Raw genomic sequence first — 17885 nt, 5'->3', positions numbered from 1 at the left:
AGGAGAAACACGCTAATGAAGATACCAAAGACAGAAGGAGAGATACAAACACCTATGACATTTAGAAGACAGGCCTCTTCCTTCTGCAGCAATTACCAGACATCTATTAATAGGGAAGTAGTGAAGAGTGCTTCGTTTTATCACCTGAACCTTGAAAAGACATCCCATTTTTCTTCATATTTGTGTTTGTATGTGTGTGTGTGTGTGTGTGTGTGTGTGTGTGTACATTTTCCCAATAACAACTCAAAACCATTTAACAGAAACATTGACTGTGATGGGCTGCACTTTCTCTTCAGAAAAAGTGCACTCAGTAGTGTTTTCCCTGCCTCTCTTATTCAATCTGCATCAATGAAAAGTTGAGCCTGACTTGGCTTCTTCTCAGCCAAGATGGTGGCAAGATGACAGAAATACAGGGATTAAATACATAAAGCAGCTGCGGCAACTGAGAATTGCTGTTACCAGGAAGGGTCCATGAACATAAACGTATCATTTTGAACAAAAATACAACACGTGTTAGACCAGACTTGTTGTGGACATAAAGATGCACTGTCATTCAATCACTCACACTCAAGACCAAATGCTATAATCTCTGTAAGGCTGACACGTGGAATACATACTAATGTAGGGAAGGAGTCAACAGTGGAGAATTTTCTACAAGATTTAGAACCAAAAGCAAGAGTGCTTTTGTGCTATGTACCGTATGGTTATCAGCATGATGTATGTATACTCAACAATGATATGAATATATAAGTGTGTACAATAAAACAATTAAATAATAATCAGCAGCACAATAAAAATAACTTTACTGTCCTGTTGTATGTTTTTTCACTTACAGGTGCTCATCATGACTGGCCACAGCTCTTCTGTACAGCACTTCCAGGCGGTCCAGAGGTAGACCAGGTAAGGTAGATGCCCGGCAGGTGTCATGTCGGTGTTCCTGAGAGGAGTGTCTCCTGCTCAAAGGAGGCAGCAGCAGCTGACCAGAGAAACGCCGCCGCACTGCTTGGTGGATTGCTGGCAGCGACTCCCGACGACTCTGCAATGATGAGAGAGAAACAACATAAGGGTTTAAAACTTCAGTGTACAATGTGTAGGAGCATGAGACTTAACAAAGCATAAATGAAACACTGGTGAACATGCTGATACAGAATATACAGTACGCTCATGCAGGTTATATAAACAGTCCTGCATTAATATTAACATTTCAGATTATAATGTTCAGTTTTTTTTTGCTTTAACTGTTTTTTAGAGGAATTGATTCAACTAAAATGTCAGCTCGGACGCTGTTGTTTGTTTGTAGTGTTGTTAAATAATATAGTTATCATTCTAACAGGAGTTTTCTAAAACTTTGCTGCCCAGATTTATATTTGAAATATTAGTAAACTCGGTAAATATTACATCAACAAACCTCAGCTGAATGACATAGAAAATAAAGATCTACTAACAAAGGTTGTTGGGAAGACATTGACAGTTCAGTAATTAGCAACAATGTTAATAGAGGACATTGCTGTTCTCAGATGATGAAAGCTTGTGACATTGATAATGATCTGAACTTTTCAGACTCTATAGAACAGCCATTTGGCCAAAATATGGTTTTGAGTAAAATGTCTCAAAAACTTAAAATGGGAAATTTCGTAAATGCCAAACTAAAGTGACAATATGGACATGATAAACATATTTCATAAACATTGGCATATTAGCATTTTAATTGGAGCATTTAGCATTTTATTGCTAGAATTTAGCTAAAAGAATTTCTATGCCTACATACATACTTGTAAAACTGTTGCATTCCTATTGACGCTTATGTGTTTGCTCTTTTCTCACTTGTACGTTGTACATTTTAAACCCTTCTATAAATTATTATAAAAGAGTCTCATAAACTATCAAAGTACAATGTACCCTCTACGCATTCTATCGCTGCAAAAACACAGATGACTCAGAAACCCATTAATAAAAGATTAGAGATGAGACTTTAATGCCCCACAGAAATTATAAAATATTATCTAATCAGTTACAATTACCATGAATCTGCAAAACATTGCTCTTTGTTGATGCATGAATATATTATTTACACAGTATATAAATTAGTTCTGCCATAGAAACCTAAATTGTTTTGATATCTTATGAATAACTCAGTGCACAAACAAATCTACACATTAATCCAGTGACATCAAGCATCTGTCCTGTGGGTGTTGCAGGCATTGCAACACTTTTAACATATGACTCTTATAGTAAGTACTTTGTTTTCTTCTTCCCTGACAATAAAACTGCCTTTTTTGTACGCTGTGCATGCTAATCCATTGAGTATTCACTGTAATGGATTGCAGCAGTGAGAGGCATCAGACGCAGCGACAGCAGCTTTGTCTGACTGACAAACAACAGTGTGCCAAAACCAATGTGTGATTCTGCCTGTGTATGTGCGGGGTTTTTTATGTAAAAAAAAAAACAACATATAACGAAAATGACTTTTCCCAATTAAAGAGTGTCAAATGAGATTTAGGTAGCCAAGAAAACACATTAGCCCACAAATCCATGTCCATTTCAGTAAAGCCTTTGGCACTTCAGAGTCTTTGTTTGTGTGTAATTTGTGCTTCATAGAGTTCACAGAGTCATCACCTGGTGGTTCACAGAGACATCATGGATATTGATCCACCCTCCAAGAAGTTGGAAAAGCACCTTATTTCCCTGCCCGGTGGCATCAGGTGTCAAAGCCAAACATGAATGACAGGCCCACCTCTGTCTCTGTTTTTATCGGAAATCTATCCTACTCTTTCCGGGGATCTAAAGATCTGGTTTTATCCACTTGTTTCACCTTTGATTATTTTGTCCCAGTCAAACACTTTAACATGGGGATTGTATTGAGAGCTACACTAACTTGAAATTGATGTTAAAGGTCCCATATTATGCGTTTTCTGGTTTTATATGCTCTTTAGTGTGTTTTCCAGGGTTAGGGTTAGGGTTACACACATCTACTGCAATTTTTGCACATCTATGTGCTCCGGGCAAAAAAAAAAAGTCCACGGAAACGCGGCTTCTCCTACGTCCTCCTGTTAGCTGTAGCATTAGCTGCATGTAACGCTCGGTTCTAGCCCCCCTCGATAAAAATTTGTCAGTCCGACGTCATTGTCAGTGTGAGATCACTGATCTAAGCCGATTGGCTCGTTGTGGCAAGCCCTGCAGCTCATGTTGAAATTTCCGAAATGTCCTGACAGAGCGGATCGGCAGACCAATCATAGCAGACTTGACCCACTTGTGAGTTTCTGGACTGTGTGATTGTGCACCCAGCCCATTTAGCTTCACTTTTCCCTTGTTTTTAGTGCCTGTCTTCCCTATCTTCTGATAAGTTCAGCCACAGATTTTCCTTTGCCTCATCTGTTTTTAGAATTGTGATATTTAGCAGGTGTCTTTTCAATGCCCTCATTAACTGTTAGCCTTTAGTAGTTTTATAATGAATACCTCCTTTGTTTGAACTTTACTAGAGATGTGTCTGGGTGCTCATAGAAAAGGGACAAATAAAGCTTTGTTTTGTAAGAAATGTAAAGAAGAAGGCTAACAAGATCACCTTCAAACATCAACAAGTATTACATGTCTCTGTAATGTTGTACAGTAAACTCTTGGTGAGCACAATTTTCTGAGTGTCACTCAGTTAGATTGATAGCTATGAGCTTGTTGAATAAGCTCGTCAGTGGACCTTGTGCTGAAACTGTTTTGTCAGCTGCTGCTTTATAACCAAGCTCATCTTTTAAGCCTAAAGTGTCAGGAAAACGGGAAAGTGGGACACAGGTGCGAACCGAGGGGTGTCTTAAAGTTAACCAAGAAGGATCCAAGCGATAGATTGGAGGGGGGAACAATGAAAATAGTATAGTTTAGAGCCAAAACACTCTAACTAATGCACCGAAAATTATCAACTAAACCACTTCTGCCAAGCAGCTGACTCAAACACAATTATCCAGGAGACCCAGAAACAATTCATGAAAGTAAAGGCTGCCAGGGAGGCTTTAAAACTCAACACAAAAGGCTGGGGAATATCAACTACCCAGCACCCCAAGTTATTTTGGCAAGAGACACAAATACAAAGAAAGTTATTTGTTTGTGTTTATGAACACACAGACAACAAGAGACCACACAGGGAGAACCTCTCACTACCTCCAAAAGTGAGATAATGAGTCAGCACAGAGCACTGAATTCCAGGAGTATATATAAGCTCCCCACACCTGGTTTTAATCAAGGCCAATCAGCCACAAACACACCTGACTCTGCACTTGAGTGCCCCAGTGAGAAGCCAGAGACTGTGTCCTTACATATAGGGACAAAAAAGTGCTTCACAATCAGTAGACTTAGACTCTGTTGTTTCCTTACTTCAAACCATGGTATGGTATATACAAATGGTCAGTAACCTGATTTCTCTCCATATTTCTCCACAATTAATTTTGGATACATTACTTCCTTCTGAGTGTGTGTGTGTGTGTGTGTGTGTGTGTGTGTGTGTGTGTGTGTGTGTGTGTGTGTGTGTGTGTGTGTGTGTGTGTGTGTGTGTGTGTGTGTGTGTGTGTGTGTGTGTGTGTGTGTGTGTGTGTGTGTGTGTGTCAGAGTCAGTGACAGGACATACTCTAGTGAGATCTCATTATTCTTTCCACACAAGAATGCGTCAGAATTCAACAAAGAGTTCATCAGTGGAAATGTACTGATTCAGATTTCTGGCGAACTGATTCAGATTTCTGGCGGAAACTCTGTGTTGCTTAAAAATCTGGATGAGATTATTTTACACAAGAGGTAGTGAGGGTTTAGGACTGGTATCTGGACTGAAGGGGTGAGTCAATCAGGACACAGTCCATAGAATGTTAAATCAAAACATTATTCTACTTTATACTTTGAAGGGTTTAATATGACACAGTTTTTCATTTAATCCATAAATTCAAATGTACGCTGAATAAACCTGGTGGAACCTGGTAACATGTTGCATGTACAAACACTGTTGTTATTGGTCAACACAAATTAACATCCAGCCTGAGAAGCAGACAATTATGTAATCCAGTACTTCATTTGTTCTGGCAGATGAGTCTGGTCCCTCTACTATTAAAACAGATTTCTGTCTGTCCTGATTCAGGTCAGGCCAATCACAACTGAATATCCAGTATAGGGAAAGTTGAATTCTGTGAACAGTTTGTTATCATATTAAACAAAGGGAAGATTATTTCCCATACATACACTTTCCAGAAACGTACATTTTTATTCAGAAATTTTCAGAATTTATTTATTGGAAATAATGGGGCTATTTGAAAACCATCATAAGGAAGAATTTCTATCAATATTTTGGGGGAATTGTCATATAAGATTTTCACACATTTTTACTGGCAGTTTTTTGAGAACTGAACAGAAACCATTACCACAAATTATCAAGGCTTTTCATTAAAAAAAAATTGAAACATTCAAGGGAAATTGTGGAAATATTCATAGGAATGATATTGTTGGTTCCAGAAAATATAATTGGAATGAACCCATTCTTGGAATTTTTCAGAAATGTTCATTGTAAATTTCTGGGATTTTTCCAAACTTGATGAAGACTCTTATGAAGCTCCCAATCTGTATAATATTTTAACTTTTTCTTATGTATACTGTTACACATTATACTAAACAGGTGACTGTGGTGCAGGAAGATCTTTTATTGTTGTTTTTATTGTCTGACTCATTGTTTGAATATTTTGTAGAAACAAGCCAGTAATGTTTTTCAAGCCCTCACACAGCTCACACTGATGTATTTCCCCTTCAGCTGACGTCCTGAGTGTATGATATTTTTATCTGACAACAGCCTAATATAGCTTTTTTTACGTCAGCGCCTTCCTGCTTTTCTTCAATATGTTATTTTCTTCTCTTTTGTTTAGCTGAGTGAGACATTTTCCTGCAGCCAATCAGCAGAGGAGAGGAAGCAGCTGGTCGTGTGTTGTCACCTGGCTGAGCCGCTTCCCTGTCACAGGCAGCTAGTCAGAATGAGATGAAGGCAGTGAAGCTGGTGTGTGATCGGATGGGACAGCAGGTGTCCTACCTTTATAAACCAATGAGCTGTCTGGTCTGATCTTCAGCATGCTTCAGAATTAATCGAGACTGCAGCACTCTACCAGTGCTCACGATTCACACTTGAGTCATAATTTCAGCACAGTGTGGCAGGGCGCAGCCGGAGCCAAACCTCAAACATCAGCTGTATCAGTGTTCTAGTCACGGAGCAATGATTTATCACAGCTCATTTAAATAAGGATTTCAATGTAGAGCAACCAAAACAAGTCGAGTAATGAGTAAGAAGCAAAATAACATTCAATTCTCAAACCTTTTAGTACCCAAAGCAGAATTCTAATTTACTTTTCTTCCATAGGGTATAAAACCTGTGTGCCTCTTGTATTGATTGGTTTCTTGCATAAAATTGATTTCAAATCAAATAGTCTTTTCCCTCTTAAAACTAAAGGACCTGCAACAAAACTTTGTGTAAACCACTGATGACTTCAATGGAGGAAAACATGTTTCAAACTTAAAGCAATCTTTGACGGCCTACAATCTAAATTCCTGTTATCTTGCATTCATTTGGTAATCTCACTTTTTTCATGGTTTCACATGGACACACTCTGTCGCCATAAGCAACTTGTTTTTTTTTTCCATTTGCAGCTTGTCATTCTTTATTATAACAACAGTCTGTTTTTTTCCAGCATAGATTTATGATCCAATACTTTCTTCTGCCTATATTGTCTCACAGTTTCTCCCCCCTCTCTCTCTCTCTCCCTCTCTCTCTCCCTCTCTCTCCGTATTTTATTTAGCAGTGTCTGTTGATTAGCCTGTGTGATAAATATGGAGACAGCACTCAAGTGCAGTTAATCAAGCTCTTGTGTCACTAAGCAGATCCTTCACATCTTTCAACAGTCTTCATTAATATTTTGTTGCAAATAAACAAAGAAAATGGCTTTCATAATTCAATTGTTGCTTTTGTGCTCAGAAGAAACACATTGATGGCAGCCAGAAGTGTAAAGTGGCTTGTATTACATGTTGTCTGTAATCAATGGAACCAATAGTTGAGTTTTAAAATCAGAGGATATGATAAATGAAACCCCAAACCATTGTAGTAACTAATGTCATGTCCACACAAACACACAGAGTTACACACATGCAGAGGCAAGCCCTGGCAGCATGATGATGTAATCAGAGATGATAAGAGCATTTCATTGGGACACGCTGATTATTCAAACGCTCATGAGCGCAATCAAGCAGCCGCTGTTAATCTAATTGTGAAAATGAATATTAATTCATCACAATGGTGAGAGGAGCGGATAAAAATAACCTCACACGAAGCGCTGGTGATGTCTGACAGCCAGGAGAAGTCTGTTCCTCTGATGCAGAGCTGAAAACATTTACCTGTATGAATAATGACGCCCGGAGGTGCAGAGTGTATGATTAGCATGAATCCATAAAAAGCCTGCCTCCAATCAAGCCTCTCCTTCTGAATCTCATCTATATCTTGCTGTATGCTCGACTTGGTCGTGATTAACTCAGCAGGCGGGCAGGAGCAGAATGTCTTCTTTTAGTCACACTCAAAAAGTTAAAGGATAAGTTCAGTATTTGTAAACCTGCCCCCTCTTTTCAATAGGCTGCATTTACTGCAAGGTAATCCTTGAGGTCAACTGTGCTCAACCCGGGGCGCTGGTGACGCAGTGGTTAGTGCGTGCGCCCCATGTATGGAGGCTGTTGTCCTCCAAGCGGGCGGCCCAGGTTCAAATCCCATCTTTGGCTCCTTTCCCGCACATGTCATTCCCTACTCTCTTTGTCCCTGATTTCCGACTCTATCCACTGTCCTATCTCTCTAATAAAGGCACAAAATACCCAAGAATAAATCTTTGGGAAAAAAAATAAAACTATGCTTGACCCAAGTGTGTCCACTAGACGTTTTATGTTGTTGCCTTAGACGGTGAATGAAGAAAAATAATAAATAAACTACTGATTACACGTCTTTTAAGTCGTCTAACTACTCAAAGCACTTTACGCTCAAGTCTATTCGTCCAATTCAAATACACTGTCACACACCAAACGCACAGGTTCGAGAGAAATTCAGGATTTACCATTTTCCAAAAGACACTTCTATCTGCAGTCAAGAGGAGATTGAAATCAAACCATCAATCTATCAATTAGTGGATGATACACCGGCCCTCCTGAGCCACAACAGATGGGCCCTTATTGTTATATTTTATGTCTGGCAACGTTATGGGAGGAGACAGGTCCATGTGACACAGAAGTTTCACTCGAGAAAATATCTTGCTGCAGGAAGAGAAGGACTGGTATTTGGACAGAGGAGGTTGAGATCCTTCACATGAGGTTTTCAGACACTTTGAATGACAACATGAGCATGCCATTGGCTACAACATGCATGCTAATTGGACATGTCTAGCTAAGGTTTGCCCACAGTAATCATTTAGCAGCCATCACAGCCTGTTTTGCACCTGCCAACTTAATGAGATCTACTGGAGCAATGTCAAAACTTGTTGTACCTATCACTCATTCAGAGCCCCCAATAGGTTACGTCTGACTGCAAATTTTCCTAAACGTGTCCGTGATAATAAATATGAGTTTGAGTTAATCAGAAAACAAAGAGTAAAAGCAAATTAAATTTTTACCATTTGTAATACTGATGGAGGCATTTTATTTGTTCTTCATATCGCTCCAGGCTTTATTGCACAAATGTGGAATGTTAATTGGACAGAGGATGGATCCAGTGAACTCCACCGAGTCTACTGATTAGTTACTGAAAATGAAAAGTGAAGATGAAAAAGTTCTGTCTGATGTCAGGAGTTGTCTAATGATGGGAAATATGTGAAGTTCTCTTGTCAGCATGGCTCATTGAAAAAGCTCTGCTATAAGACTGAGGCCATGTCGCCAGAGAAAACTTTGAGAATAATTGTTCAGCCCCACCATAAGGCGGCCCTATGGCGCCATCAACAAATCACAAGTTGACCCAATAAAACCCATCATACACCTTACCGAAGTCAAAGTGGAGGGGTTAATTATTAACAGACAAACTAAATGATTAAACAAAGGTGTTAACATGGGTCAACAATAACACAATTAAACAAGTGGTTACTGAAGCAGCACTTTTAGATGACGATCTAGTTTGGCCCATTCTCTAACACAGCATTGTTAAAATTAGACCTTTATGGCTTTATTAATGATTAAATAAAATTCTCAATGGTCAAATAAATACCTTGAAATTCTATTTTACATTCCATTTAAACATCACTCTTTATCAAACAGGTCTTTAAAGCAAACTCAGAGAATGATTGCATTTTTTTTCTTTTACAACTTAAACTTTTTGACAAACTTTATGATTTTTTAGAATATTTTGTCATAGTCAGTTATGTGTGTTTGGGTTTTCTGTGTGTGTGTATGTGTGTGTGTGTGTGTGTGTGTGTGTGTGTGTGGCTTCATTAACCTGGAAAAAAGAACAAAGCCCTGAAGTAAAGATAACATTTTAACGGTTGTCAGGTCACTCAGTTTAAACCGAGTGATTAGCCGACAAAGAAACCCGATGTGACGCACAAGGCTGCAGAATCACACTCACGTGATGATCTTGTGGGGACTTACAAATTAAAGTTTAAACTGCAGACTTGATAAGGCAGGTAGAAGGTGTGTGTGTGGATGTGTGTGGGTGTGTAAAATCTTATTTACCTCAAACCGAGACATTGATTCTGCTTATTTGTTGCAGCAGCAGGACAGCAGCTAAAAGAAAGAAAGAAAACAACAGAGGTGGTTTTAATTTGAAATGCACCATTCTAAGAAGTGCTGCTCAAAGACATGTCTACAAAGCAGATCTTGTGAAATGTTCTACGAAAAAATAAACACCCCAAGGTTCTGTCTCATGAGACTCTCTGTTCTTGCTCATGGGGGAAATGAATCATCCATCACTTCATTATCTGCAGAGATATCTGACATTCAACAGTCATTTTTCTGGGCAAAGAAAATAACCTCAAAACCATTTACCTCGGAATTGAAAAGGTTTGCAGTCATCATTCACAAAAAATGGGGAGAAATACAAAATAAGAAATAATAAAAGAGATTAAAAAGAACTCTCCTACCAGTTTAGAGGAACAAATAGCATTTAGGAGGACTTTAAAAACTAGGCGTCAATAGACAAGGGCGGCCATGTTGCTCAGAGTGGGATTCCCAAAAGTTGTTGTTGTGTCTTACAGTTATGTTCAAGGTTTAAGTCATGTTAACGTCGCACATTTTGCTGAAGTAGTCAGTTCATTGAATTGCTTGTGCAAATGTTAAAAAGAAGCTAATGTTCATACACTGCGTGGATTTAAGAGTAATGTGTAAATAACAGTGGAGCTGGAAGGGAGATCTTTACGTGTGAACATTTCTGCAGTGGCTAGATCCGTCAAGTTTAACCTCAGGCTCAGATAAAAAAAAATTAAAAATGAGCGTTATCTAATATGAATAAATGCCTTTCATTGTATCAGTGATTGATTCTAAAACGTAAATGTGAACTTGGAAGTGGCTGAATGCTAACATTAGCGTTAGCTGAAGGTTAATTCAATATGTATTTAAACTCATAATATGGCCCGTTGTGTCTCCAGATTTTTAGTATCCATTGTCTGTGTACTTTCTCTTCATCTGGGAGCTTTGAGATGAAAACAGTTGACTTAAACCTGGAGCATCAGCAGAACAGTAAGACACGTCTAACAACAACATTTGGTCTCCCACCCTGAGCGTGACATCACAGCAACATGTCCGCCGTTAGAATATGGTCTATAAGGACGTTCATCTTTAAAGAAATCACATGACTCACTCAGACCACCTGTCAACACCGTGTGCTCCATTGTGATAGGTGGATCTTTGAGAATGCCTGACACATCACAGAGGGTAAAAAAGGCTTTCTATCCAGCCAGAAAAGAACATGATAAAACCTTTTTATTACCTTCACTTACCGATATGTTTATTTATAAGTTACACACACAGACACAGTGCTTGGCCTACATGAGTTCATAAAATTATGCTGTAAAACAACGTTAAACACAATAAAACAGGAATGATTACACAAACTGGACAGCAGCAAACAAAACGTTTCGTCTGGTCTTAAATTAAATTAGCAGAGATTGACTTTATAAGAGCTTTATATGAGGGACAACAAATCATAAAATGCTTAATGGACTTCAGTTGTGCTTTTAACCTTAGATCAGTGCAAAGTGGTTCAAAATTGCCAACACCCAGGCCCCACAGGTTCCATTAATGACACTTAGGATTTGGGTGAAAATGTACATTATCACTGGCAGACACAGATGTTTTTTAGACTGATATATATTTAATTTTGACTCATCTGAGGCCAATAAATAGGTTAGCACTTCCTCTTCTCGCTTAAGTGTTTATTTTTCTAGTCGATCAGAGTTTCTCTTATTTTCCCTTTGCCTGTATACGGCATTAAAAAGTTTCATGACAACAGGTGATCCGCGGGTTGGGGGTTGAAATTGAAAATTGAACAAAAGGTAAGAGGTAAACTCAGCAGAGTTTAAAGAAAAAGTTTAGGTTACCAAAAAAGGCTTTTTTCAGGGAGCAAAGAAATGGCTTCACAACTTGCAGCTTTTCTGCAGAACTGGAAGTGTGTATGTAGTAAGTTGTTACACCGTTTTGGGCTCAGCATCTTGTTACATTATAAACCAGTTATTTCATTTCGAGTTTTACTACATTTCTTTAATTACATTTCGGGTCTGACTGCACTGTGGTTGATCTCACTGTTTGACTCTCGGCATACTGTTTGGGATTCTGTCTCATGAGATGGTTTTAAAAGATTTGTTATGTTGTCATCCAATATGCAAACTTTGCAAACAACCGTTGTTGCGCCATGAGGGTTTGTTGGAATCCAAACCAGTTCCTTATCATGTGGAGTTATTTTAAGGGACTGACTCTAAAGTTTCGTTTTCATTTTCAGCCATGAATTACGCTTTGTTGTGAATCAAAGGGCGTGGGGGCAGATCCAAGCTAGTTCCCTATGATTGGTTAATCTATGTGTCTGCAGGGAAGGAATGAAACGGAGTAGCTAATGTGATTTGACGGAGAATAAACTATTTGGATTCTTGATTGTCGACAAATTCTAATCCTTCATGATCTAAAGTTGTCCTACCACACACCCCGCCCTAAGTAGGACAAAAATAATTGATACTCTACGAGTGTAGGTTCTCGTGCTGCAGGGGGGGGCGAGATTGCTTTGTTGTTGTTGTCGTTCTTTGTAACACATTTCAATTTGTGTTGTGTCAGAGGTTTAATAAGGACATTCTACTTTGGAATTAGACGTTATTTCTTTACAGCTCAAGGGTTAGCTGTGGCTGAGATTATTCTACGAGGCGATCGTGAAAGGTGTAGATTATTAAACATCCCCCTGAGTCATGAGAGTCGAATCAATCAGTCACTAAGGTTTATTTTGGTCCTATTCTCACTCTGCATTTCAAATTATAACAAACAAAAACAACTTCTCCTCTCTGTGCTTTCAGTGTTTTCAATTTCTGATTAAGGGATATAAGTCTTAGGTGAAAATCAATCAATATCGACATAGTTTAGCCCAGGATGGAACTGTAACCTCATTTATTTTATCTATTTATTTATCTGCTTGCCATAAAATGTGAAAAAGGGAAGAACTTTTACACCATGCAAAAACACAGACACTCGCTTTAAAATAATGTTCTAGGAAGAAAGCAACAAATTTGCAAACTTTAAAATAATAGGCTTTTTTATATATATATATATATATATATATATATATATATATATATATATATATATATATATATATATATAATACTATAACTGCATAGGCAACTTATTTATGTTATCCTGCAGAGGTTACAAAATGTTTCTTAGTCCCATCCAACCTAAAGGTGCTTCACATCGTACCTGCTTCTCCAGACAATTGTCATGTTTTGTTTTGCATGCAGTGAATTCACTCCGTATTGGCAGCTGTGGAGTCCTTCAGTCCAACATATATTGGCAGATTTATTAAAGGGAGTGAGACATTTTTATTTCTTCACCTTCAACATGAACAATTCTGAGAAACATATACATCTTCACTGCTCCTCGTCAGTCTGCTGCAGCTTTAATCAAACCTGCATAAATTCATAAATCAGCAGACTGTCTAAAGCTCAGAGAAACCCCACAGCAAACAGGACCTGCTGTTGACATGCTGGAGGCAGATTACAGCCTGCATAAACAAGGGTTTAATGTTTGAAATGTGTAATTATAAATGTAATTGAAAAGTCTGTTGGTTGTATATGCACTATATAGTCTAAATTAAAAAGACAGAAAATACAGGAAACAATCTGCAGTACGGCCAAAACACCATTTGCATTGATTTGGTTTGGCAAGCATGGTGACTTTAAATAATGCTGCATTACCCATACATTTCAATTACAAACCACACCCATCTAATGTTGGAGTTTGGCAGTGTGTGAAAACAATCAGTGCAGACATACTGTATGCAGTCAGTTGCTAAAAAATGAAATGCTTCCATGCCAGTTAAAACCACAAGCTTCCGCTTGGCAAGGGGTTACATTAGCAGCTAGCTAATCAGCGTAGCTCTGGATTCTTTTCAGTTCAACCCTCCTCTCCAGTGTGGCAGGACAATACTGCACTGTGTCTTTATGTGGAAAGAGGCTGTCAGAGGTGTGAAAGCATTGTTCAATAAATACAACGCTAAAGTTCTCCGTTGGATCTCAACATGTACGCTGTAGCTTCTGTAACCAAATTTTAAGCTTGTGATCAAATTTTCCTTCAAAATGTACTTTTGGAGGTGCGCCAGTGGCCTAGTGGTTAGTTTGCATGCCCCGTGTACAGAGGCTACAGTCCTCAATGTGGGCAGCCCAAGTTCCAAACGGACCTGTGGCTCCTTTGCAGCATGTCATTCCCTCCTCTCTCTCTGATTTCCAACTATATCCACTGTCATATCCCTCTAATAAAGGCACTAAAATCTTTTTAAAAAGTACTTATGGAGTCACAGTATTGTCATGAAACAATGTTCTTTTACTTGTATTATAAAATTCCAAAGAACCAGATATCTTCGAACCCAGTGGTTAATATGTCGGACTGTTCAACAGCGCTATTTCAACCCAAGCTCTACAACTGTGACTCATGTAACGTTGTCAATGTGACTAAATGAATCTCACTTTTCCTTCCAGAGCCAGAGCCGCCTGACAAAGCGCCTCCCACTTTGCCACTTCATGACCTGTTAAAATGTCTGGTGTGAAAATGGCCCATTACTGAAACCATTCAGAGAAATGTACAGGCTAGAGCAGCACCCTCTGAGGGCGTTCTAGTTATATGAACCCTTCTTCATTTTGAACCTTCAGGTACAACTGCATTCCTCATTTATTTTGCCTCTTGGGGGTAAAGACGCATGTAAAAAAAAAAAAGCTTTTTGGCTCTTTAGTCATCCTGGATGTCTCCTAAAACAGTCTTAAAGATCGTCATTGATCAACTTAAACGTCATATTTGATAGCTTCAGCCACACTGCATTAGCAGTAACAGTAATCTCCGTCAGTGTCTGTCTTAGACTGTCTGTCAATCTTTCACTTCTCTGACTGCCCGTATTTTCTGTTGTGGCATTTACGTTCAACAAGGAAGAGTTTCTTTTATACCAAGAACATGTTACAATGTTACAATTCACTGAGCAGACGCTTTTACCCAAAGCGACGTACATCAGAGAGTAAGTACAACACTAATCCATTCATCGCCACTGGGAGCAATGCAGGGTTAACATGCCCAAGGGACACATTGGGCATGTTGCTAAACTGGGGATTGAACCCTCGACCTTCCTCGAAAAGGAAAACAATGAATCAATTATAAAAAAATGGTGATCAACTTTCTGATAATGGATATATCACTGCAGAGCAGACCTTGACACAAGTTTCACAGAGTCATCTGACATTAACCTCTGCACATTGCCTCAATGTGAATACTGGAAAAATACCACCTGATGTAGATTACTCCATCTGTTACATAATTACATCATTTATTATCATGTTCCACATCTTTTCCACTGCTCACCGCTGCATTATAGTCTTGGATATACTCCTATTTGGTTTATCAGTTTGATATTATTTAATGTTTAATCTTGTTTTACATTTTAACGTATAGAGTAAAGTTGAAGTGAAATGCCTTGTGTGTGTGTGTGTGAGCATCTGGCCAATGAAGCCAATTCTGATTCCGATTCTGACATTTCATTAAATTCAAGAAATGATTTTCTTGTGTCTGTGATGGATTTGACAGATTTATGTTTCTCTAAACGTACTTCAGGTAACTCTTCAATAATCTTACCAAAATTAAAACACAAATATATTCCTTACTATACTCCAGCAAATTATCAAACATAATCAAGATTAGTGGAAAATTGCCCTTACAATGAGCCACAGCATATTTTCTTTCCACATAACAAGAAAAAACAAATCCATTTTAGGTTTTTTGCTTTTGTGAATTCAAAAGTGAACATGTTCTTAATTTGATTATTTTCCCTAAATTGACTTGATAGAGAGCGTGTCATCTGCTGTGATAATCCAGGCGTTACCAGTGTGTGTGTGTGTGTGTGTGTGTGTGTGTGTGTGGTCAGCAGAGTCTGTAATAATTAACTATCTCATCAGACCTGACCTTGTCTTCAATTCTACAACTAACCGTCATAAAATGAACACCCAAGGCGTCTTTTGATGACGCATAGCAGATAGGCTTGTTAAAACATGAGCTGATAAGGCCCACAAAGACTCAATGTTCAAAACACACACACACACACACACACACACACACCCCTGATTTATTGGTGTGTTTCTTTTTACTCTTCTCTCTTCTTTTCTTGTGCTTTCTGCCCCCCCACTCCTGTTCTTTAATTTTGCCTTTTGCCTGCAATTCTGCCTGAGACCTGATCATCTTGTTGTCCACTATTTTGATACAGTTTGAACATTTATTTTAAGAGGCAAAAATATAGATTTATCTTGATTTGACCTTCTTAAATATTTATCTTTTCTGGTTTCTTTGCTCAATCTATCATCAAATGAAAGGACAATAAAAACTAAACATTTGAGGACAAGATCTAAGGCTTTATAGAAAACACTTCCTCTCCGTTTTTAACATTTTATGAACCAAATCAATTCAACTTATTGAGAAGACAAAACATTTATCGAGAAGAATGAGAGTCATCTTAAGATGTAGCCTTCCTGTATTTCATTACTCACATCAGCTTTGACTAATAACTTCTTCCAAAGGAAAATCCTCAGCTTAAATTCTAAATAAATCATGCTTCACAACAGCTGCTGAGGCAAACTTCAGACTGAGTCATATCTGTTTTTCTCTCCTTCCCCCGAGTGATTTCTTTAGAAGTGACATAGAGGTCAGTCAGGCGGACAGTCAAAGTAGATTTAGGTCCTGCTCTGCAAATATTTGCAGATCAAACAGCTTCAGATGCTGATGGATAAGACGGAGTACGAGCAGCTCGGAGCTGGAGCAGCACGCCATCTAATGGACAAAAAAGAGAACAGTTGTGTCTTTTTCCTTTTGCTCTTTTTTAAATTGATGACATTAGCGGAATCCTAACATCAGAGAAACCGATCTGCCAGAACAACGTTTACCCCGAGGAGCCTGATAACTCTCTGCAGATTTATGTAACTGTTCTGTATGTGTAACATAATCACAGTAGGTATACTCATTAGCCTACAACTCTGTGTGTGTGTGTGTGTGTGTGTGTGTGTGTGTGTGTGTGTGTGTGTGTGTGTGTGTGTGTGTGTGTGTTTTGTGTTTTGTGTGTTTTTTGTGTTTTGTGTTTGTGTGTGTGTGTTATATGAAGACAGAATAAAGGAAACAGATATGGAGGAAGGAAGGAGATAAAGACAGCAAGAGGGAACGCATAAATATTTTGAGGAAATACATTCCATGTTGGTTTGCTCATGATGCTGAATTATTATTCCAGCACTTCAGCAGACACAGCGCTGCTCACATTACATTGCAACACTATTGTGATTGGAAACTTCTGCTACTGTAGGCTACTGGACATGTGCTGCTTTGATCTCCAGATAAACATTAAGGATAGGCTTACTATACAAATATAACAACAGGGCGAGTCTATGTGGGAGAAGCCCACTTAATGCACACCCAGTACAATGACAAACTTATTATACAGGAATAGTATAATACGACTTTTTAAAGCTTTTAAGGAAGTTAAAACATAGAGGCTTATAGAATGAGGTTATAGTGTCGCTTCACTGTTTAAAAGTGGAAGATATGTTAACCAATTTGTTCCCATAGGTTTTGTATGGGAGTAGCGAAATGAGGGACTCAGATGTATGAACAGCCTCATTGTTGTCATTTTAACTTTTTTTTTTTTTTTAAATAGAAACAATGACATCTTTAGACCTTTTTTTTGTCCACATGTAGACAACTTCACGAATACAAAAGTGCAGTCTTGAGGTAAAGTTTAAAAACGGATTTTCACTCACCACCACCAACAACCGGCCGTCGTCTCTCGCGGGGTTTGTACTTTCAGGTAAATTCCTTAAGAACCCGTCTTGGGCGTCAGTCAGGTAATACTGCTACAGTCATCTCTTTTTTTTTCCATTTTTATTGCTGCAGGTCAATCAGTTTAGTTAGACTTCAAACTCTTCAAGATGCAGCGCTTCGTGCCCCGCCGTCACTGTGACGTCGACGCCCGGGTCATGTGACAGGAAGTGTAGCCCTGGGACGTAAACAACCGTACTGAAAAAAAACACTTTCCAGCCACGAGTTTTACGTGTCTTAATTTCACCACTTTATCATGCTTTGCAACATATAGCCATCTAGATTAAAAAGCAAAAAAAAGTTATCCAAAATAAATCCCATTTTTTTATTGTATT

General features: G+C 38.5%; 1 protein-coding gene across 1 annotated transcript in view; it reads right to left on the bottom strand.

The window, feature by feature from the left end:
• The window catches only part of pde4cb (phosphodiesterase 4C, cAMP-specific b), an 89333-nt gene extending 71716 nt beyond the window's left edge, over positions 1-17617 (bottom strand). The window contains exons 1-3 of the mRNA XM_020655513.3: positions 17493-17617; positions 9697-9747; positions 834-1036 (exon numbers count right to left, since the gene is read on the bottom strand). Of these exons, the coding sequence (XP_020511169.2) occupies positions 834-1036; positions 9697-9711 (218 nt within the window). The 5' untranslated portion in view covers positions 9712-9747; positions 17493-17617. The remainder of the gene's footprint in view (positions 1-833; positions 1037-9696; positions 9748-17492) is intronic.
• Between the last annotated feature and the right edge of the window lie 268 nt (positions 17618-17885).

Source organism: Labrus bergylta, chromosome 6 (genome assembly GCF_963930695.1).
Source record: "Labrus bergylta chromosome 6, fLabBer1.1, whole genome shotgun sequence".
Lineage (NCBI taxonomy): Eukaryota > Metazoa > Chordata > Actinopteri > Labriformes > Labridae > Labrus > Labrus bergylta.
Note: the sequence above shows the minus strand (reverse complement) of the source record. Positions and strands in the feature narration are given on the sequence as shown.